Below are 24,925 nucleotides of genomic sequence, written 5' to 3' on the forward strand. Positions count from 1 at the left end.
CAATTGAGACAAACACATATTTTTGTTTGCCAAAGTTTGGTATGTGGGTGACATCAATTTGCCAAATAGCATTAGCTTTTAAACCTCGGGGGTTAACCCCAAGGGTCTGGATAACAGGTGTCTTTATGAGACTTACACAAGAAGAGCATGTAGTGAGGATATGTTTTAACTGTGGTACAGGAACATCAGGGAATCGAGCTCGAAGGCCTTTAAGATTAACATGGGTTAGAGAATGAAAATTAGCAGGATCAGAGACAGAGACTGGGAAAGTTCCAATGGAGGCAAGACGGTCAACTGCGGCATTCCCTTCGGACAGGGAACCAGGAAGAGGGCTGTGGGAACGAAGGTGTTGAATATACAGTGGTTGGGTTCGAGAACAGAGCATAGAGGGGATTTGAATGAAGAGAGGGGAATGTGGGTTGTCATCAATTTTCACATAAGAACGAGCAAGCCATGGAAGTAAGTTAACAGTATACACACTGTCAGAAAAAAGGTTGAAGGATTCTGGTACAGCTTTTAGTGCAAGGAAAACAGCATAAAGTTCTTTGTACTGAGGGGAATTATCAGGAAGCTCAGTAAAGAGAGGTTTAGGAGATTGTTTGTCTGGGTAATATATAAGGGCAGCAGCTCCCCTTTTTCCGCCATCAGTAAAGATTGTAGGAGCAGAGGGAATGGGATCCCGAGAGAAAAGTTTAGGTGCTAGTAGAGGCAGAAGAGGTAAAGAAGCTATCAATTTATTGGAAGGAAAATGGTTATCTATTTGTCCTGGAAACACCACAAAGCTTATGGCAAAGCAGGAATGATGGCGTATAAGCCACTCTGTATCTGTGAGAGAAAAGGGCAGAATGATTAAATCCGATTCTTTCCCTAAGACCTGCACAGACCTATTTCTCCCTTGGCGAACCATGAATGCTAACGCGTCTATCTCAGTGAGGAGTCTTGGAGCTCCTCCTACTGGCGTGTGAAGCCATTCGAGAACCCCATGGTCTTGCCACCTACTACTGTGGGGGTGGAGCTGAAGATTAGAAGGTTTACCAGAGAGGAGGGGGAGAATCGAACAAGGTGCATGTCCTGGAGGGCCTGGTTAACCCTTTCCAGTGCCAAGGAGGCCTCAGGAGTTAACTTACGTTTTGAAGAGGGCTGTTTGTTTCCTTTCAACAGGTCAAACAGTGGTTGGAGGCAGCTTGTGGGCAGATAGAGATACTGCCTAAGCCAATTTAAATTTCCTAGAAAACTTTGTAAAGAAGCAAGAGTAAGGTTAGAAGGGAAGGTAACATTAGGTTATAAGGGACGAATTTGCGTTAGAGAAATCTCTGAACCTAGGAAGGATATTGGAGGGATTAGCTGTATCTTCTCAGGGGCTACATTAAGGCCGCTTTTCTTTAATGCAGGAATGAGAAAATCACGTAAGGCATAGAGATCTGTATCTGATTTTCCCCATATTAAAATATCATCTGTATAATGAAAAATATTAAGGCCCTTATGTATATATGGGGCAAGAGCAGATTTAACAGCCTCCTGACAAATAGTAGGACTACTGGCCATACCCTGGGGCAGCACCACCCATTCAAATCTATCAGCAGGGCTGGTGTTATTAATAGATGGAACAGAGAAGGCAAAACGTTTACAATCTCGCGGATGCAAGGGGATAGAGAAAAAACAATCTTGTATATCAATAGCTATGATTGGAATTCCCGTGGGAATTGCAGAAGCAAGAGGCAAACCCCTTTGGGGGGAGCCCCAGACCTGCATGGTTTTATTTACTGCACGGAGATCTTGAAGGAGGCGCCATTTTCCCGAGCGCTTTTTAATCACAAAGACAGGAGTATTCCATGGGCTTCGAGAATGACAAATGTGTCCCAAGGACAACTGCTCTCGGACGAGCTCTTTTAAAATTTTTAGCTTATCCCTAGGTAAAGGCCACTGTTCCACCCAAACAGGCTCATTAGAAAGCCAGCTTAAGCAGGGTGTTTGGCTACGAACAGTGGCATTTAGTATTGGGGGTGCTGAATAGGCCTGGTATCGCGGGAACAAGTTTTACGCTCTGCAGAGGCATCTGTGGATATCCTAACATCAAGACATTCCAGAAGATCCCTGCCCAGTAAGTTGGTGCTAATATTAGCTACCAAAGGGCGGAAGTGTCCAGTAGAACCTTCTGGATCTTCCCACATGAGCGAGTCTCGTGTGCAAAATGCTCTGGTCATCCCTCCTATTCCATGTAAACTGGGTCCAGGGATAAGTTCCCAATCTTGGGGAACCTCTTCTTGCCTTAAAATTGTCTTTTCTGCCCCCGTGTCAATCAAAAATTTAAAAGGAATATTGCCAATCTTTACTGTCATAGAAGGGTGACCCCGTTCTAAAACAGGAGTGGTCCACAAAATCTCAGGCCCCAAATTTGTACCATTCAGGGGCGAACCATCTTTATGAAATTGGGACCAACAATCTCTCTTCCAATGAAACCCCTTACGACATTTTGGACAAACAGTACGTGGTCTCTGGCTCCCTGACTGAAAGCGGGGTTGCTCTGGCTGGAGGTGTGGTTTCCCTGACTGGAGGCGTGGTCGCAACTTATCAGGACATTGGTTACGCCAATGTCCTTGGCGACCGCACTGAAAGCAGGCCCCGTTTTGCTTATGTGGGGCAACTGCATAGACCTGCGTCGTAGCGGGTGCCCCATAATTGCCTGATTTACATCTGGCAATTATCCAATTATCTGGGTGTAGGTGTTAAAGATTAAGGCATACCTGACGGAATTGTGGTGTCATGCCTTCCCAGACAATAGAGCGCAGGAGTAGTGTGCGGACGTCAGGATTATAAACCTTTCTCTCTAAGCTTCTCTTCACCATTGAGATGAAGCTCGCCAATGATTCATCAGAGCCTTGGTGAAAAGAGTTAATGGGAGCTGACGGATCTACATCAGGTGTGGTCACCCTTTCCCATGCTTGTGTTGCACAGATGCGTACCTGTTCAAAATAACCGGTTGGAAACCTTGCTTCTGCCTGCTGAGCTCCAGATTCATAAGCTCCTGCTCCAAACAAAGCATCAGAATTCCATTCTACCTGTTTGTTACTATTTTCCTGCGATTGTCTAGAGCACTCATCGCGGAAGCATGCCTGCCACTGAAGATAGAGTGGGTCTGGGAGTGTAGCACGAGCCAGATCTTTCCAGTCTTGTGGTGTATTTAGATGCTGGTAAAAACTCCTCAAGACGGACTTGGTCCATGGAGAATGCATTCCATCCTCCCTGACCACTTGTCTGAGTGTTCTAAGGTCTTCAGAGGAATATGGCTGCCATGGCTGAGGGTTTTGTTTAGAAGGGGCCAAGTTTACCGGGAATGTGTGGATTTGGTCCAATGGCGCGGGAGAGGGAGCTACAGAAGTGGAAAGTGCCGTAGAAACTGCTGTAGTGGCTGCAGGGGAGACTAAATGCATATCTACGGGGATGGAGCTCCCGGGGTGGACTGCACATGGTTTAAAATCCTTAAATGCTGAAAAAATATCCTTTAGCTCTCATATCTCAGTGGTGACGTATCAGCAGGGAGCAGGGTCAGGGACGAGGAAGCCTCAGGCAGAGCTGAAACCACGGCGGCAGGGGCCGGGGGCAGGGTCAGGAACGCAGAAGCTGCAGGCGGAGCTGAAACCAGGGCGGCAGGGGCGGGGGGGGGGGTTCAGGGTCGCAGAAACCTCAGGCAGAGCTGAAACCGAGGCTGCAGGGGCCTGGGGCGGGGTCAGGAACACGGAAGCTGCAGGCGGAGCTGAAACCGGGGTGGCAGGGGCCTGGAGCGGGGTCAGGGACGCAGAAGCCTCAGGCGGAGCTGAAATCGGGGCAGCAGGGGCCGGAGGCGGGGTCAGGAACACGGAAGCTGCAGGCAGAGCTGAAACCGGGGTGGCAGGGGCCTGGGGCAGGGGCAGGGACGCAGAAGCCTCAGGCGGAGCTGAAACTGGGGCGGAAGGGGGCGGGGTCAGAGGAGGAGCGTGAAGGGAAATAAGCTGCTTCAAAATTGTGTAAAATGTCTATAGGGTATGCCAGCAAGTCCGATACAAGTCTCAGTCCAAAGTAGATGGCTAGGGGAAGAATTGGTGGTAGGTATAATGTGGAAATATACCCTATAATTTTACCATCTTGTAAAACATTATTAAATCATGAGTAAAGATTTAAAAACTCACTAGGACTGAAAATTCTCCCATTCCTATATTCCTTTGCCAACAAAATTCTGCCTTTGTCATTCACTAATGTAAGACTATTTATGCTATTTTTCTTTTTTAGTTTTCAGATTGTACACTACACATGAATGTAAAAGTCACTTCTTACAGGGCTGGATAATGCCTCACCTGGTTGAGTATACAGATTATAATGTGTAAGGACCTGGGTTCAAGCCCGCAGTCCACATCTGAAGGGGGAAAGCTTCTCTAGCCAACAATGAAGCTATGCTGTATATGTCTCTCTCCTTCTCAGTTTCTCACTGTCCTATAAAAAAATAAATCACTTTTTTAAATTTTCCAATAAAATATTCTAATGATAGGCTAGTGAGATAGCTTACCTCAATAGATGCCGTATATGAAACCCATATTCAAACCCAGCCCCTACCTCACTGAAGGAAGCTTCAGTACTGTGGTGTCTTTCATTCTCTCTCCCGCTCTCCCTGTCTTTAAAAAAAAAATCCAGCAATGGGTTTAAAATAGCAAAAAAGAATATCTGGTTAATAAAATGATAATTTAAAAACATTGGGCTGGCAAATAACTCACTTTTGAATAGTGTGCTGCTTTGCCATGAATGCAACCTAGGTTCGAGCCCAGCACCCAAGCTTTGCAGCTATGGTGTCTGTTTGCCTGTCTGTCTCTCTCTCTCCAATAATAACAACAAACACTATATATGTGCAATTTATATGTTTTGTTTTGTTTTTTAACCAGAGCACTACTCAGCTCTGGATTATGTTGGTACAAGGGACTGAACCTGGAACTGCAGAGTCATAAGCATGAAAAGTCTTTTACATAACCACTATGCTAGCTCCCCATCCAATATAAATGAATTTTAAAATCTAAACTCAGATACATTCATTATTTAATTATCAGTCTTCTCTGGGTGATCTAAGAGTAAGAATGGCAGAAGTCATAAAATACTTTGATTTTTCTTTATGTACTGTATGTACAAAATAAATTGACACAGGAAGTTCTTACAACATGTCAAATTTTTCCTGTAATAGTAAGTATGAAGATGTTAGCAAAAGTTTTACTTGTACTTGACTCATATCATAATTCTTTTTCTACAGAACTCTTGGGGCCTTTGAACAGAGGAGACATATTAAATGAAGCTTTTGTTGATTTGTCATTAGTCCCTCAAGGTGAAGACACAATTCCCGATAACATTCCTCCCTTTGGTTCAATGCATAGTCATGCTATTCAACAAAGAACACTTAATATCTCTTCTAACAGGTATATACAGTGAACTGAGACAATTGCTCATTCAGTTGTATCATTTTTTATATTCTCAGTTGAAATGTAAACAAGTCATAATATTTCAAAATGTCAAGAAAACAATTTTCAGTTTTCAGACTTTGCAGTTGTTTGGTTATATAAGAACCGAGCCAATGGAGGCAGAATTTAATAGCATCATAAGGATGTATATTAATCCAGGCCAAAATGAAATTACTGTAACACTGAATTTTTTATACACTATATTAAACTATAAGATTATCAGATGACCTGAAATGAATACTACTAATTTTTAGAGTATATTTTGAATAATTATGTGTATGATCATACTTTATATAAGCTGACATTAATTCCTTAAATCTGAAACAAAAATATCTCCATAGGAGTCAGGCGGTAGTGCAGTGGGTTAAGCGCACATGGCATGAAGCGCAAGAACCTGCATAAAGATCCTGGTTTGAGCCCCTGGCTCCCCACCTGCAGGGGAGTCGCTTCACAGGCGGGAAAGCAGGTCTGCAGGTGTCTGTCTTTCTCTCCCCCTGTCTTCCTCTCCTCTCTCCATTTCTCTCTGTCTTATCCAACAATGACGATAACAACAATAATAACTACAACAACAATAAGAAAACAACAAGGGCAACAAAAAGGAGTAAATAAATTTAAAATAATAAATATCTCCATTCGGGGGCCAAGAATTAACACACCAGGTTAAGTGCACATAGTGTGAAGCACAAGGACTGGCTCAGTGATCCCAGTTCAAACCCCTGACTCCCCATCTGTAAGGCGATCACTTCGCAAGCAGTGAAGCATAACTGTAGGTGTCTTTCTCTCCCCCTACCCTGAGCAGCAGCAATAACCTTGGAGGCAAAAAAAAAAAAAAAGAAAAGAAAAGAAAAAGAAAAAAACTATCTTATCACATTAATGTGAAAATAAATAGAAAATATAAAGTCAAAAGCTGAATAAGAGCAAGAGATCAGCATATTTTAATGATGACTCTTTAGTCACAATCCGGCCACTCCAACACCTAGGGCCATAGTCAGGGAGTCCTGGGATTCCCACACAGACATGATGGGCCTAGACCTCTAACAGCTCCCTCTCACCACTGTCACTGGTCATCTCCATCAAGAACAACATAATGGACCCCTTTGTGGGCCCCTATAGTACCTTGTCCTTAATGTGGATCAACAATGGTAGGGAATGTTGCACTCTCCGACGGGAAGTTGTACAACATACTCTACGTACTACCCGAGGAAGATGGGTCCTGAAATTAGTGCAGCCTGGAATGTTCCTAGTCATGACCACAGAATGTGAGCTCAGACCTAGAGGGATGCAGAGGTTACATAGGCTCCTATGCTGAATATAGGTTAACGATATTTATATACTTTCCCCATATTTAGGAGCTACTCTCTTCCCTGATCCAACTTTCTAGTCCTTTTTCCAACTATGACACCATTTCCCCAGACAATAACGTGGGTCTACCTGCATATTAGCTGTAAGGCTCTGGCAAAAACTAGTAGTCATAGGCCCCCTGGAATATATTTTAAAATAGACCTACTAGCTTTTTCTAAAACGGAGACCCCAAATCTTTACCTGCAATATTGTTGCCTTTATGTTCATGATTAATCAACAAACAATTTGTTCTGCATTATATCTTAACTCTTTTTCAGCCACCAGGTTCCAGATGATACCATGATACCAACCTGACTTCCCTGGGCAGACGACCCCACCATGTTTCCTGGAGCCCCACTAGGGAATGAGAGAGACAGGCTGGGAGTATGGATCAACCTGCAAATGCCATGTTCAGCGGGGAAGCAATTACAGAAGGCAGACCTTCCACCTTCTGCACCTCATAATGATCCTGGGTCTATACTCCCAGAAGGATAATAGGGCAGCTATCAAGGGAGTATTGGATATAGAGTTCTGGGGGTGGGAATTGTATGGAATTGTACCCTTCCTATCCTTCCCAGCCTTGTTAGTATTTCCATTTTATAAATAAAAATTTTTAAAAAACTAATGAAAGTCAACATGTTACTTTTAATGAGGTTAATTATGATCATAGTAATACTCTAAAGTAGAGATAAAACTGTGTAAAGAGGAAGACTAAAGCAGAAACAAACCAATGGGACTACATCAAATTGAAAAGCTTCTGCACATCCAAAGAAACTATTAAACAAACAGAGAGACCCCTCACAGAATGGGAGAAGATCTTCACATGCCAGACATCAGACAAGAAACTAATCACCAAAATATATAAAGAGCTCAGCAAACTTAGCACCAAAAAAGTAAATGACCCCATCCAAAAATGGGCAGAGGATATGAACAAAACATTCACCTCAGAGGAGATCCAAAAGGCTAACAAACATATGAAAAACTGCTCTAGGTCACTGATTGTCAGAGAAATGCAAATTAAGACAACACTAAGATACCACCTCACTCCTGTAAGAATGGCATACATCAAAAAGGACAACAGCAACAAATGCTGGAGAGGATGTGGGGACAGAGGAACCCTTTTACATTGCTGGTGGGAATGTAAATTGGTACAGCCTCAGTGGAGAGCAGTCTGGAAAACTCTCACAAGGCTAGACATGGATCTTCCATATGATCCAGTAATTCCTCTCCTGGGGTTATACCCCAAGGACTCCATAACACCCAACCAAAAAGAGGTGTGTACTCCTATGTTCATAGCAGCACAATTCATAATAGCTAAAACCTGGAAGCAACCCAGGTGCCCAACAACAGATGAGTGGCTGAGAAAGCTGTGGTATAGATACACAATGGAATACTATGCAGCTATCATGAACAATGAACCCACCTTCTCTGACCCATCTTGGACAGAGCTAGAAGGAATTATGTTAAGTGAACTAAGTCAGAAAGATAAAGATGAGTATGGGATGATCCCACTCATCAACAGAAGTTAACTAAGAAGATCTGAAAGGGAAACTAAAAGCAGGACCTGATCAAATTGTAAGTAGGGCACCAAAGTAAAAATCCAGTGGTGAGGGGTAGACATGCAGCTTCCTGGGCCAGTGGGGGGTGGGAGTGGGCGAGAGGGATGGGTCACAGTCTTTTGGTGGTGGGAATGGTGTTTATGTACACTCCTAGCAAAATGTAGACATATAAATCAGTAGTTAATTAATATGAGAGGGGGGAAATCAATTGTATGTCTCAAAGTTTTTCAAAACACAAACTGAATCTTTTTAATATATAGGCTGTGTATTTGATATGCGGACTCTCTCAAAAGCCTAGACCAAGTAGATTAGAAGCATCCAATAGCACAGCTATATACAAGATACTGGATACTGTACAGCAAACCATAACAAAAGGACTTTTCAAAGTTAACCCAATTAACAAATAATGTGATGATAAGTATCGATTGTCTTTTTGAACCCTAAGACAGCAGGAAGCTCACATCTCCACTATAGAGCCCCTACTTCCCCCAGTCCTGGAACCCTTGGATAGGGCCCACTTTCCCGTATGCGTCTCCCAATCCAAACCAAATAATATTGCATCCGCCGATCACAACCTAACCAATGCAACGATTGCCACCTCAACATGCTTCACCTCAGACTGTGTCCAGAGACTTCACGTGTGGAATGACAACCCTTCAGCTTCATTACTCAGGTAAGACCTTTCCTTTTATAGTACACTCTAATTTCATCTCAGGTAGTTCACTTTCTAACAAAGTCCCAAAACCTAGATATACACCAGTTTCTGTGAGAGAGAGCTTATGTTCACATGTATCCATAAACTACTGCAAAATATATACCTGAAAGCAGAAGTACACTAGAGTTTGCAGTGAGTACCTCCCTAACACTTCCTCTCCACTATTCCAAGCTTGGGATCCATGATTGCTCAACAAATTGCTTGGCTTCATATGTTAACTCTCTTTTCAATCACCAGGTTCCAGATGCCACCAGGATGCTGGCCAGGCTTCCCTGGATTGAAGACCCCACCAATGTGTCCTGGAACTCAGCTTCCCCAGAGACACACCTTCCTAGGGAAAGAGAGAGGCAGACTGGGAGTATGGACCGACCAGTCAACGCCCATGTTCAGCGGGGAAGCAATTACAGAAGCCAGACCTTCTACCTTCTGCAACCCTCAACGACCCTGGGTCCATGCTCCCAGAGGGCTAGAGAATGGGAAAGCTATCATGGGAGGGGGTGGGATATGGAGATTGGGTGGTGGGAATTGTGTGGAGTAGTACCCCTCCTACCTTAGGTTTTTGTTCATTAATCCTTTCTTAAATAAATAATTTAAAAAAAAAACTGTGTAAAGACCCACTGAGATATGCAGCTTTGTGGGCCAATTCTATACCAGCTACTTAATTCTGCTGTTGTAATGTAGCATGAAAGTAGTTACAGACAAATATATAAATGACCCAGAGTGACTGTTACAATTAAACTTACTCTACAAAACTAATCATTAGGTCAGATTTGGCCCTTATAATTTATATACTTTCTCTTGAGGATAATATCAACTATATCAAATATAACACATATCACTTATACATATAAATATATATGTACATTTTTACTTATAGGTTTTGAATAGTGCACATGGTCCAGGTTCAAACCAGGTTTCTACCACACTGATGGAAACAATGCTATGATTATCTTCCTGGCCTTGAGATATTTGAAACAAAGAAAGAAAATGGGCTACTGGGGGCCAGACTGTGGCATACCCAGTTAATTGCACATATTATCCAGCCCCCAATCTCCACCTGCAGAGAGACTCTTCACAACCAGTGAAATAGGTCTAGGTCTCTATCTTTATTTTCTCTTTCAATTTCTCTTGGTCCTATCTAGTAAAAATTAGAAATAAATGGCTGCCAGGAACAGTAAATTCATAGTGCTAACACCAAGACCCAGTAATAACCCTGCTGTCAGAAAAAAAAAAAAAGGAAGAAAGAAAGAAAAAGATGTGTGATTTAAACCCTCTACTTCTCTATAATGGACTTAGATGACCTCTATCTTTTACCTTTTTGTCTTGCAATTCCTTAAATCTTTCATCCTACACGTAATTACCAAAAGATGCCTCTTACTCTTTGCCTTTTATTATTCACCCATTTTCCACCCCAGAAACTATCAAAATAAAGCAAGAAAACAAACCTACATATTTTTTAATGTCCATTCCTTCTCACTGACTATATTTTTTTACTTGTTTACAGATCAATAAACAAAATTTTAATTTTGGGGTAGCATGTGACAAAAATAATAAAATGAACTGATTTAAATATAATGCAGAAACCAACTGATAACTGTTTTTGAATAAGAGGGACCCACAACCAAGTCAAAAAAAAAAAAAAAAAAAAAGCCCACTATTTGGCTCCTTGCTGCCACCAAACTCACAATGCTACCAGCTCCAGCTATTTCTGCTACTGTGGTTGGTGTCTTTGCTGCCAGAAACCACTACAGAGACACTGGTTAACAGGTTTTGTCCTACACAGCCTGCTCCAGCCTGGGTCTGGATTGTGCCCAGACCACACCCACCTTCAGCCTGCCAGGCTTCTAGTTAGGGCCTTAACATCCACTGTTTTGGCTACTTCTGCATAGATTCAAACATAATGGGAAGACAATATAATTTGCCAGTTGTGGAGTGAGGGGGCCAAGACAACAGCTCAAAGAAAACTCCAAATTCAGCAGAGATTATATTATGTACTTCCTGGTAAAGACTTCACAGCTATGGTTCCTGAGATGTTCACTGAATAGAGAATAAATATGGAAGGTCTAAACAAACTCAGAAATAAGGAAATTGACATATAAATTCATAATCACAGAAAAGAACTATATGAAAGAAGATAAAGTGATCAAGAAATTAAGGGATACCTCTTTATACTTGTGAGAATGTCAAACAACAACTGCTGGAGAAAAGATATGGGGAAAAAGAAACTCTTCTGCACGGTTGATGGAGATTCAGACTGTTCCAATCTCTGTGGAGAACTATTTAGAAGAAGTTCCTTAGAACCCTAGAAATGAACATATCCTATAACAAGCAATTTCTCTCCTGGACATTTACCCAAACAAATCAAAAACACCTATCCAAAGAGATTTATGTACACCTATGCTATATTCCTAGCAGCACAATTTGTAATAGCCCAAACTTGGAAGCAATCCAAATGGCCAACAGATGAGTGACTAAAAATGTTGTAGTTATATCTACACAGTGGGATACTACTCAGCTTGATGAAGTCATACTTTTCATCTAATCTTGAAAGGAGCTTGAGGAAATCATGTTAAGTGAAAGAAGCTAAAAAGAGGACAAATATTGAGTGACCTCATTTATAAATGGAACCTAAGAAACAAGGAAAAGAAAAACACAAAGTGAAACTTGGACTGGGTAAAGTGTATTGCAGCAAACTTTGGGAAAGAACAGGAAGGGGAAGGGTGGAGAGGGTGCTGGGGTCCTGGTGCCTAATGGTGGAAATGGTCTTAAGTTGGGCCTGAAGAGTGTTTTGCAGACACCTATCATGGATAATTAAGAAATTATTCCCAGGGGCCAGGTGGTAGCGCAGCAGGTTTAGCACACTTGGCTCAAAGCACAAGGACTGGCATAAGGATCCTGTTTTATTCCGATGTGTCAACAACTGTACTGTAAGCCATTAAGACCCCCAATGAAATTATAATTTAAACAAATGTAAAAGCAGCCACCCAAAAAAGACATAAAAAAAAAAACACTAAAAAGATCAAGACTGGAGTTATCACACTTCCTGATCTCAAACTGTATTACAGAGCTATAGTAATCAAATCTGCCTAATACTAGAACCAAAACATACAGATCAATGAATAATTTTTCTTTTTTTTCTTATGCTCCAGGGTTATTGCTGGGGCTCAATGTCTGCACTATGAACCCACTGCTCCTGGAGGCCATTTTTTCCATTTTGTTGCCCTTGTTAGTATTGTTAATATTATTGTTGCCATAGCTATTGCTGTGGCTATTAGATAGGACAGAGAGAAATCAAGAGAGGAGGGGAAGACAGAGAGGGGGATAGAAAGACACCTGCAGACCTGCTTCACTGCCTGTGATGTGACCCCCTTCAGGTCAACAACTGTACTGTAAGCCATTAAGACCCCCAATGAAATTATAATTTAAACAAATGTAAAAGCAGCCACCCAAAAAAGACAGAAAAAACACTAAAAAGATCAAGACTGGAGTCATCACACTTTCTGATCTCAAACTGTATTACAGAGCTATAGTAATCAAATCTGCGGGGGTCAGGCAGTGGCGCAGAGGGTTAAGCGCATGTGGCGCAAAGTGCAGGGAGCGGCGTAAGGATCCCGGTTCGAGCCCCCGGCTCCCCACCTGCAGGGGAGTCGCTTCACAGGCGGTGAAGCAGGTCTGCAGGTGTCTATCTTTCTCTCCCCTTCTCTGTCTTCCCCTCCTCTCTCCATTTCTCTCTGTCCTATCCAACAACGAATTGCGTCAACAAGGGCAATACTAATAACCACAAAGAAGCTACAACAAGGGCAACAAAAGGGGGGAAAAAAAAAGTAATCAAATCTGCCTAATACTAGAACCAAAATATACAGATCAATGAATAAATCTGAAAGCCCAGAAATAAACCCCCACATTGCTAGATAACTGATACCTTTAATTTTTTTATTATCTTTTATTTATTGGATAGAGACAGCCAGAAATTGAGAAGGTGGAGATAGAGTGTGAAAGACAGAGACACCTGCATCATTGATTCACTACTTATGAAGCTTCCCCCCCCACAGGTGGAGACCAGAGGTTTAAACCCAGATCCTTACACACTGTAACAAGTGCTGCACTCAACCAGGTCCACCACCACCCAGTCCCAGACAACTGATTTTTGATAAGGAGTCTCAAACAATTAAATAAAGGAAGGAGAATCTCTTTTTCAACAAGTGGTTTTGGGAAAATTGGATTGAAATGTGCCAATGAATAAAATTAGACCACCACAAATCACTGTACACAAAAGTCAACTCCAAGTGGATCAAAGGCATGGACATTAGGCCATAAATTACAAAATACATAGAAGAAAACATTGGCAGGACACTTCATGATCTATGCTTCAAAAAAAAAAAAATCATGTTGAGTGAAATAAGTCAGAAACAGAAGGATGAATACGGGATGATCTCACTCTCAGGCCGAAGTTGAAAAACAAGATTAGAAAAGAAAACACAAGTCGAACCTGAAATGGAATTGGAGTATTACACCAAAGTAAAAGACTCTGGGGTAGGTGGGTGGGTGGGGAGAATACAGGTCCATGAAAAATGATGAATGAAATAGTGGGGGTTGTATTGTTAAATGGGAATCTGGGGAATGTTATGCATGTAAAAAAAAAAAAAAGAAGAAGAAGTAGAAACGCAAAGCAGAAATTGACTGATTTTGGAGTATGGCACCAAAGTAAGAAAGCAGAAGTACACTAGAGTTTGCAGTGAGTACCTCCCTAATACTTCCTCTCCACTTTTCCAAGCTTTGGGTCCATGATTGCTCAACAATTTGTTTGGCTTTGTATGTTAACTCTCTTTTCAGTCACCAGGTTCCAGGTGTCATCAGGATGCCGGCCAGACTTCCCTGGATTAAAGACCCCACCAATATGTCCTGGAGCTCAGCTTCCCCAGAGACCCACCCTACTAGGGAAAGAGAGAGGCAGACTGGGAGTATGAACCGACCAGTCAACGCCCATGTTCAGCGGGGAAGCAATTACAGAAGCCAGACCTTCTACCTTCTGCAACCCACAATGACCCTGGGTCCATGCTCCCAGAGGGATAGAGAATGGGAAAGCTATTGGGGGAGGGGGAGGGATATGGAGATTGGGCGGTGGGAATTGTGTGGAGTCGTACCCCTACTACCCTATGGTTTTGTTAATTAATCCTTTCTTAAATAAAAAAAATAAAATAAAAAATTAAAAAAAAAAAAAAAGAAAAAAAAAACTTCAAAGACTTAACCCAATAGCAAAGAAAACAAAAATAAATCAGTGTGACTGCATCAAACTGAAAAGATTCTGCACAACCAAGGATACCATCACCCTAACAGAAAGACACCCTACAGTAAGGGAGAGAATCTTTATATAACATACATCAGATAAAGGACTGATAACAAAATACATAAAGAGCTCAGTGAACTTAACATTAAAAGAAAAAAATAGAAAATGGACAGAAAATTCACTGAAGAGCTCCAGTGTGCCAATACATGAAAAAGTATTCAAAGTCACTGTCACCAGACAATAAGATACCACATTACACCTGTGAGAATGTCATACTGTCATACATTAGAAAGGACAATAATGAACACTGGAAAGGATGTGGAGGAAAAGGGACACTTCTGTACTGCTGTTGAGAACTTAAATTGGTCCAGCCTTTGTGCCAAACTGGAGATTTTGCAGAGCAGTAGAAATATAGCTCACCTAGGAATTTACCCAAATGGAACAAAAGCACCTATCAGAAAAAATATGTGTATACCTATGTTCACAGCAGCACAATTTGTAATGTCCAAAACCTGGAAGCAACCCAGATGACTGATGATATATGAGTAGCTTAAAAAAAAGGTGACAGATAGATAGGTAGATAGATAGATAGATAGATAGATAGATAGATAGATAGATACTACTCAGTTGTTAAGAATGATGAAGTCATTGCCTTTAAGTCATCTTGGATGGAACTAGAAGACATCATGTTAAGTGAGATATGCTAAAAAGAAGGACAAATACCTTATTACTTATAAGTGGGACTTAATAAATAGGGACAGGGAGAGAGACTATGAAATGAAACGTAGACTGGGCATTTTATATTACATCAAAGTAAAGGACTTGGGGGAAGGAGGTGGAAGAGAACTGTGGTATCCTGGTACCTAATTAAATTGTACCCACATTAATGACTACACTGTAAAGCATTAACCCATTCAATAAAAAAAAGACAGACAGACATGCACACTAATATAGCTGGATAAAACTAATAACTAAAGGAAAACATGCTTTTCTGAGTTTCTATATGACTAAAAATAACCAAATGTATTTTTGAAGTAAACAGTCTTAAGCACACATGATTTCACTCTCCAAGTCTACTTTTTTTTTTTTTCAGATAGGGAGAGACATCACATCACTGAAGCACATATATATATATTTGTCCATTTATATATACATATATATTTTCCCTTTTTTTCTATGGTCCTGCCTTCCCTTCCTAAGTCACACCTATACCTATTACTACTTTTGAATGCCCTTCCTTTTTCCCTCTTCTCTCTCAGGGTTCTGATGGAATTGGGGTTCAAAGCCCACTGGCCATCTTCCCTAACATTTCTCCCCCTCTGGGAGTATGGACCAAAATTCTTTATGGGGTGCAATTGGTGGGAGTTATGGCTTCTGTAATTGCTTCTTGCTGGACTTGGACATTAGCAGGTTGATACATAACCCTCAGCCAGTTTCTATCTTTCCTTAGTGGGGTAGGGCTCTGGAGAGGTGAGGTTCTAAGACACACTGGTGGGGTCATCTGGTGAGAGTTCAGGATGGAATCATAGTAGCAATCTGCAACTTGGTGGCTGTGGTTTAGTGAGTCTCTAAAGAAATTCTGGTTGTATTCTGTTGAATTTTCAGGTGATTTTTCATTGCTTTTTCTAGTTTGTCAGACAAGTTGTTTGAAACTGCTCCTACCCCACAGCCACTCCTCTGGAAGTCTGAAATGTATGATTTAATGGTATAACTTTTGAATCTTTTTAACAATAAAAAAAATAAAATCCATTTATTACAAAAAGTATCTGAAAAAAGGAATGAACTTGTAAAATACATCTCTGTTGGATCTTTAGTGGATAAGACCTATAATAAAGAAGGACATCACACCCAAGGTACCTAAAGTATTCAAAGTATAACATCAAAGTTTAACAAAAAAAATTTTATCACTGAAAATATCTTTTTCATAAATGAGTAAAAATAAAATTCAGGAAATTTCTAGCTGGTGTATTACAAGATTACTTTGCTTGGTGTAATATAAAATGCTATGTCACCTAAAGTATTTATTTTAATGAGCATATAAATAAATCTGTTAAAATGTTGCTTCTAATTTAATAGATGTGGGTAGAGCCCATGGTTCTGATTTTTAACAAACTCTCAAGTGCTAAATGTGCTGCTGGCCTATAGTTTATACCTTGAGAAACCACTTATTCCTGAGCCCCTGAGGTCCCAGGTTCAATCCCCAGCACCACTATAAGCCAGAGCTGAGCAGTGCTCTGGTGCCTCTCCTACCCCCCCATTAAAATAAAATATTTTTTTAAAAGATCTGTCTTATTTATTTCACAAGTGATAGGTAGATGGGGTTAGGGGAGAGGGAATGAGGAGAAAGGCCAGAACAGCACTCTGGTATATATGGGTGTGAGGGATTGAACTCAGGACCCCATGCATTAAGTCCAACACTGTGCCACCTACCAGGATACAAAACTCAGTTTCAAAGTCTACAAATAAAATTTTATTTGAACATAGTCTTGCTTATTCTTTTAAATGTTGTTCATATTTGTTTTGATGGTACAATGACAAAACTGAGTAGCAAGCACCTTTGCTGATTGCCAAACTGCAGGACTGTTACAAATCTACATTTCAAGCCTCATTCAGTCTTTGTTTTTATTACCACTGCATGTTAATAATATCAAATCAGGAAAAGAAAATTGGGCTGCAAATGTTATACTTTAAAAATTTTTTATTATTATTTATTTTCCCTTTTGTTCCCCTTGTTTTTTATTTTTGTATTATTACTGTTGTTGTTGATGTCATCATTTTTGGATAGGACAGAGAGAAATGGAGAGAGGAGGGGAAGACAGGGGGAGAGAAAGAGAGACACCTTCAGATCTGTTTCACCACCTGTGAAGGGACTCCCCTGCAGGTGGGGAGCTGGGGGCTTGAACCAAGATTCTTATACCACTCCTTGCACTTCACACCACATGCACTTAACCCACTGCACTACCGCCTGACCCCCAAATGCCATACATTTAAAGCACAGAAGAGTATAGATTGTTTTATTATCAAATTAAATAGCAAGGTATATTTACTATGCAATGATAGTAAAGCTAAACTCAAAACAATCCAATACAAAGTCTTACCAGACAAAGGACTCTTTATAATATTCCCTGCCCACAGGCAAACAATGGTTAGAAAAGATAAAAAATTTAAAACAGTCTCATCTGTTGGCTGCGACACAGAGGAGAGAGAGGAGATCTGGAGTGGAGAGGGAACACAATTCTTTATTCGAGCGGGCACCTCAGAGTTGGGTGAGAGCGCAGTGGTTCAGGCCACATGGAGGTAGCCAAAATGGCCACCTCATGCAGCAACCTTCCCTGCGTCTAATTACCAAAGTGAAAAGCAGGCAAGAGAGGGGGTGGAAGAAGGGCTTTATAGGGCAAAAACCGGGAGTGACGAGCCGGGACAGGATTAGTTGGGAAGGGCACTTCGAGAATATTGTATTAACTCTCGCGGGAACTGGCACTATCTTGAGGGGACAACATGGCGGAACAGGTGCTCCAAGAATGTCCCAACTCTCGTGGGAACTGGCACTAGCCTGAGGGGACATCTGTGCAGCATCTCCCCCTTTCTTTTTACTTAATGGCTACAGTATAGGAAATTTAGAGTGGAGCAGGCTTAAATGTTTTTTAAGGAATGCCATGCTCAGGTGGGAAGATGTAGGATGTTTTTGTGGGGGAGGGAAGACTTACATGGCCGCCAACCTTGTGAGATTTATGTGTCCCCCTGTGCTCAACCCCTCTGTAGAGAGAGAGACTTACCTGGAGGGACTCATCTCATAGGTTAAGCTCTGCCAGGCTCCACCATCTCCTCACAATATTTCTACATCTTTCCCTATCTTTCTATCTGGTCATTGCATTAAGATGGTTCAATGTCTGTAAAAGACTCCATCTGTGACACAGAAACAGTAGTGTAGGGGTGAGCAGAAACCTTTCGGGCATAAACCTGAATGTTATAACAAAACAGGAAGGGACAATTAGGGGAGCTGTAAGAGCCAGTGTGATGCCAAGGGAAGGCTTGGTGTGCAAAGGGGTATTTCCTGCCTCTGGGGGTGTCCTCTGCCTCTGGGGGGCAGGGCTTAGTAATGGGGGGTTCTGCCTCTGAGGGAATCTCCTGCCTCTGTGGGCAAGGCCTAATAATGAGGGGGCATTTCCTGTCTCAAAGGGCAGGGCCTGCAGGCGGGAGGGTGTGCCTGCCAAGCGAAGGGGCTGTTTGGCACTGTACAGTCCCCAAGACAACTGGCTGCAAGGTCCATGAACTAGTGCAGGTCAGTCTTTGAAAAACCGGCAGTGTGAAGGGAAGGAAGCTGCTGTAAAATTGTGTAAAGTGTCCAATGGGTGTACCAGCAAATCTGATAGAAGTATCAGTCCAATGCAGATGACCAGAAGAAATGCCAGGGAATGAAACGCTGCACATCTGTCTCCATGGGGAAGGTCAGCCACCAGAACTCTGCTTTTCTGTAGAAAGTGAGCTGGAACTGCCAAAACATGACAGGCAAAGCAGAAGCAGGAAGGGCAGACAGGCAATAAAAAAGTTCTGTCTTTGGAGTCTGTAAATCAGGTTCTTCAGATCGTGTCAGGTCATATCATGGGTTTCGGGGAGTGTGCCCCTGTAGTCGTGCTGTCTAGTGGGCGATGTCAGAGTGTGCAGGGGTCCAGATGGTTTTTCCTGGGATTCCTGTGAAAGAAACACAAACAATCTGCTTCCTATGGTTAGCAGGGCATCTGATTCGAATTTTTTTTTTATAGAAAAAGAGGTTTAGTGCCTTAGCCAACTGAATATTGGGGGGATGTATCTACCCTTATTTCTTTCTTTACTTAATTGAGCCTAGGTGTTTGGTGGGCCTTCTCAACAACCATTTGTCTTTGGGGGTAGTAAGGGATGTCTGTGGCATGGGTGATGTTATAAAGGGAAAAATCTTTAAATTGTTGGCTGACAAAGGCAGGCCTATAGTGGCATGACGAGATACACCAGTTAAGTGTAAAAAAATATGTGAATGTCATTAATTTACATAAGTTGTATATGGAGGAACTTCTTATAGTTTAATACCTTACCATACCATACGAGATGTTTCTTCATGTGAAGGCTTTGACATAGTTGTAGTCAATTACTTGTGAAAAGAAAAAACTTTTAACAAGTTAGAAGTTTACTATAATTGATAATTCAATGATTATAATTGGTTTAAGTATCTTTATAATTTGGAAGGTCTTTCTCGTATCATTTTAAGGCTGTTTAACCAATTTAAGTGCAATAAAATGTGGTAAGGCAAAGAACTGTTGCTAGAGCCTCAGGCATGAGAATCATTAGCATAGCCATTGTGTGATATATCATTTGCCTGGGCTGGTTCTACCTCTAATTGAGAAGGTATTTGAGAGCTTTACATATCAATAACATCTTTTCTATCTTTTGTTACACCCATTTAAGATGGAGACACACCCTAGGTGTGCGCAGGATTTTTTTTTTTTTTTTTTTTTTTTTAACACCAGAGCACTGCTCAGCTCTGGCTTATGGTGGTGTAGGGGATTGAACCTGGGACTTCGGAGCCTCAGGCATGACAGTCTCTTTGCATAACCATTATGCTATCTACCCCCTGCGCAGGATTTTTAGAATGATTTTAGTTAAAATATATTGATTTTTAACTAATTTTTACCTCAGACTTTAAACACAAATTAATTTTACCTTTATGAGCATTATGTTGAAAACTCTTTTATTTAACTTTGCCTGGTAAGAATGTAGCCTTAAAGTTACATTTTTTTACCTTAAAGTTAATGTTTACCAAACTTTAAACACACATAAACATGGTCTTTAATACACAAGAGAAGAAAAACTTTTGTTATGAAGACATGTCATTTTAAACACAAATTTAGATCTGTACTGTCCTAGTTGAACCATTTTTTACTCACACGGTTTAAGACTAAAACGTTTTATATTTATTCTAAGACTTAAAGAAATATATTAAAAGAGGGAAAAAACTATTTTTTGTACTGTTTTTTGGATGTCTCTAGAAACCATGGCTGTGGAGGCCAAAGGAGAATCTGGACACGTGTCTGCCAAAATGAGAACCTCAGAGCAAAATGCAGAGGGCTTAGGGTGGGAAAGTGCAATGACCATCTCCCTTAACTCTTGTATCTCAGCCGAAAGGTCCCTTAATCTTTTGGGATGGCACCCTACATATCCCCTGAAAGCTGTGAACATGGTCATGAGTATCCATGGTGCGGCCCCGAGAAAAATATCCCAGAGGTAGAAAACCTGTCTCATGACAAAAGAGTGGAGGGTTTGGGAAGCCTCTTCGTGAAATGGAAAGCCTCTCATGGTGGAGAGGAACACGAGGCCACAGAGAGTCAAGCGGCTGTATACTTACCTGCATCTGGGCGGGTCGGTCCCTGTTCAGGCACCAGGTGTCGTGCTACACCGCAGAGGAGAGAGCGAGAGGAGATCCGGAGCAGAGAGGGACACAATTCTTTATTCGAGTGGGCACCTCAGAGTTGGGTGAGAGCGCAGTGGTTTGGGCCACGTGGAGGTAGCCAAAATGACCACCTCGCACAGCAACCTTCCCTGCGTCTAATCATCAAAGTGAAAAGTGGGCAAGAGAGCGGGCAAGAGAGAGGGGAAGAAGAAGAAGGGCTTTATAGGGCAAAAACTGGGAGTGACGAGCCAGGACAGGTTGGGAAGGGCACTTCGAGAATATCGTATTAACTCTTGCAGGAACTGGCACTAGCCTGAGGGGACAACATGGCGGAACAGGCACTCCGAGAATGTCCCAACTCTTATGGGAACTGGCACTAGCCTGAGGAGACATTTGCACAGCACTCATCATATCAGGTTTTCTTCACAAAATAAAAAACACAAGGCTATTACCAAATAAGTTTCTAAGTAGCTCATCTGTTAGCAAAACAAGGAAAGTATTTTATTGAAGATTAGTTCATTATAATTTAATCATGTTTGGTTGCAGAAGCTGAAGAAATGAGTCAGAAAAAAATAAGCTCATCTAAGATTACTAGCTATTTGGCTAGTACAGGTGCTTAGTACAGCTGATTGGAAAACAAAGCAAATAATAGGAAATTGAATTCAAGTGTTTTTTTTTCTTTTGTGGACAGAAGTTATGGATACTGCTCAACTGCTGTTTATTAGAGAAACAAATAACAAATTTGTAAATACTTTAGGAATAATGTGTATAAAGCAACTTCACACAAAAATATTTTCAAAGATGTTGGGAAAAGACTAATCCAGGACTTAAAGTAGGATGTGCTAAGATGTGTAACAACTTTAAAAAAAAATGTAACAACTAAATATGACAATATGTAGCGAAGCCTCTAGTATCTATTCCCAACTGGTCTACCTGAGACCTCCTGAGCACCATCTTTAGTCCCTGTACAGTCCCATTTCTGCTACAAAAAGATGAAAGAAACCATGAACCAAGAGAAGCTCTCCTTACTGTAAGCAGAAGTGCACACTGGTGGAAAAGAAATAGCTTACAAAAAGAAGATGGTACTCTATCACCCATACCCCTCTCAATTTCTGATCATCTCTATCCAATAAATAAATAAAGGTACAATAATAAAAATTAAATTAAAAAAAAGAAGGTGGTTCAAAGAACAGTCACAGCAGAGAGTAAAAAAATCCAGGTATCTATTAAGAATGATGATTTCACCTTTACCTCATCTTGGATGGAATTAAAGGAATTATGTTAAGTGAGATAAACCAGACAGAGAAGGATGAATATGAGATGACCTCACTCATGGATAGAAAAAATAAGAACAGAAAGGGAAACACAAAACAGAACTTGAACTAGGTTTGGTATATTGCACCAAAGTAAAAAAACTCCAGAGGGAAAGGGGGCTTTCAAGTCCTGGTGCATGATGGTGGAGGAGAACCTAGGCTGAGGGTTGAGAGTTTTGCAGAAAACTGAGAAATTTTATACTTGTACCAATAACTGTATTTACAGTATATTAGTAATCCCAACAAACATTTAATTTAAAAAATGTTCAGTTCTTCTCAAAGAGTATAGAGTTAAACAGTATCTCTAGTATTAAAGAGTTGAAAACAGTGATGTACTTTAACAATAAAGTGCAGGTATAACTGGCAGCAAACACTTTTACCATTAAGAGTCATGCTTAGACAGGTAGCTGACAAAATACTACCTGGAATCTTAAAAGCTTGGTGCTCACTAGTTTAAACAGACTAAGGCTCTACCCAAGCTGTCTGTGGAAGGAAAAGCAAAACTTGCAATTGGTGAGAGGATGAATATGATGAAATTCCAGATCTTGTGGAGAATATTAATGAAGCTTCCAAAAATAAACCAAACTTAATTAATTCAACTTCTGAAGTAGATAAAACTTTAAGTTACTGGGAGCTGCTATTTTATAATATGACTGCTTTTTAAAAAAAATTTTTTTTGTTCATAAATCTGATAAAAATCTAGGTGTCAATATTTTTAAGTTCAAGTCCAGTGGACACTGCAGCTCTTCAGTTTTTACTCACACACAACTCATTTTTTGCAGCCAACTAAACTGAAAAAACCTGGGAATAAAGTTTGAAACAAACAAATATTAGCAAAGTTCTTTTTCTAGTATAAAGTGTGCTGATGGGGGGGCTATTAAAAAATCAAGAACTCAAAGCACATATAAAAATCCAAAGTGGGTCCTGGACTTCTGCAGGTGGGGCTATGGAGTAGCAGCAGCTGCATCTCTCTCCTCTCCCCAGTCAGATAAGAATAACAAAGAAGATCACCTGAGAACAGAAGACAATTGTGACTCAGATTACTTTGGGAACCCACAAGTCACAGGTGACTACAAATACATGTGGCTCGTGGACAAAGAAGAGGGTAAGGAGAGATTCCTGGGGGTGAAAGACTGTATCTATTTGGGAGTGACTGGTAACAGTCCAGTAGTTTGCCAGTTGAGGCACCACCTCTGGTTTTACCAACAAATATAAACTGCTGACAGGAGGAGAAGATCCCCTAAGGCTCACAAAATACAACTGTGAGTCTCCATTGCTACTCTCCCTGGAGGCCAGAGCATCAGTGGAGAGGCCCTGTGCTGACACAGAGGGCAGAGAACAGATCAGGAAACTCAGGAGAAGACATACACTCTCAGTGGTCTAGAAGTGAGGCTGTATGGTGGCAGCCTTTCCACATTTTTTTCCTAACAAATTCAGAGACACACTGAGTACCTGCCTCAGAACGCAAGGAATACAAACAAGATTTGTTTAGAAACTCACAGGGGCAAGGACTGCTGGCTCTGGCTGAATTGGAGAAGCTGAATTCGACCTGGGGCTTTGGGCCCTTGGGAACTGGGAGTCACTTTACATAACCACTGTAATATCTCTCCCCCACCCTGTGTTATCTCTAGGGTAGGAGTAATTATGCTAAAAAATCTACTTATAGTTAAAAAACCCACAGGCCCCCATAGCCTACAGGGAAGATAAAGAACAAAAGAGGGTTTAAGAGCCACCTTGCTTCACTTCAGGGATTGAGACAACATTGAAACAACTGTTAATTTCCATAGCTGTGAACTCTTTAAATACTGTATGTAGACACAAGTCAATCCAGGCAAGTGTGACTAGTGGATTGAATAGTACTGAGAGGGACCTAATAACACACCATATACAATGGTTAAACCAAGAACAAACATTGGAGAAATAAATCAGAACAAAGCTCAGATAAGCCACTCCAAAGGTAGAAGCACATAAAAATGAAGACAGTGTGCAAACAGTAACTGAAGCATTAGTCACAGTACTGAGGAAAGAGTTTGAAAGTAATATCAGAAATGGGAAAACAGCAAGTTAGACTCTGAAAGAAAAAACTAATTAGAGCTGAAAGCTGAAATAGCTGAGCTAATAGCACAAATACCTAAACAAGCTAATACAGTATCAGAACATGGTATCAAAATAGTTGAGCTACAAAAAAACAACAGAAGGGAGAGAGAGTCGAATAAGTGAGGCAGAAAACAGAATTAGCAACATTGAGGGTGATTAGATAAAACTAATAAAGAAGTAAGAGCTCTCAAAAAGAGATTAAGAGATACTTAAAACAATAAGAGAAACATATAGGATGACTTCAAAAGAAGTAATATATGCATTATTGGCTTGCCAGAGGAAGAAAGAAAAGGAGGGGGGAAAAACATTCTACAGAACATAATAGTTGAGAACTTCCCTAACTCTAGACAAGATAAAAGGCATGAAGTTTCAAGAGGCTCAGAGGGGCTTCCAGAGGCAGGGCTATGGAGCAGCATCAGCTGTGTTGCTCTCCTCTCCTCTCTCAGGTCAACTAGAAAAACCAAAGGAGAACACTTGGGACCTCAACAGAACAGGACTGGAATGACTTCAGGAACCCACAAAATTACCGATGAGTGAAAATATGTGTGGCTTGTGGACAGAGAGGAGCTTAGGGAGAGATTAAGTGGCTGGTAACAATCCAGCAGTTTAACAGTTGAGACACCACCTCTACTCTGTTTCACCAACAAAAAGACGGCTGAAGAGAGGAGAGGACTCTCCTGAGACTCACCAAATGCAATTGTGAGTCTCCAGTGCCATT

General features: G+C 41.2%; 1 protein-coding gene across 1 annotated transcript in view; it reads left to right on the top strand.

Annotated features, from left to right (window-relative positions):
• Positions 1 to 7,491, top strand: part of WDPCP (WD repeat containing planar cell polarity effector) — a gene marked incomplete at its 5' end in the record, with an annotated part of 131,281 nt that extends 123,790 nt beyond the window's left edge. The window contains 2 exons of the mRNA XM_060188428.1: positions 5,270 to 5,432; positions 7,094 to 7,491. Of these exons, the coding sequence (XP_060044411.1) occupies positions 5,270 to 5,432; positions 7,094 to 7,130 (200 nt within the window). The remainder of the gene's footprint in view (positions 1 to 5,269; positions 5,433 to 7,093) is intronic.
• Positions 7,492 to 24,925: the final 17,434 nt, after the last annotated feature.

The sequence above is a fragment of the Erinaceus europaeus genome, chromosome 3 (assembly GCF_950295315.1).
Source record: "Erinaceus europaeus chromosome 3, mEriEur2.1, whole genome shotgun sequence".
In the NCBI taxonomy this organism is placed as follows: domain Eukaryota; kingdom Metazoa; phylum Chordata; class Mammalia; order Eulipotyphla; family Erinaceidae; genus Erinaceus; species Erinaceus europaeus.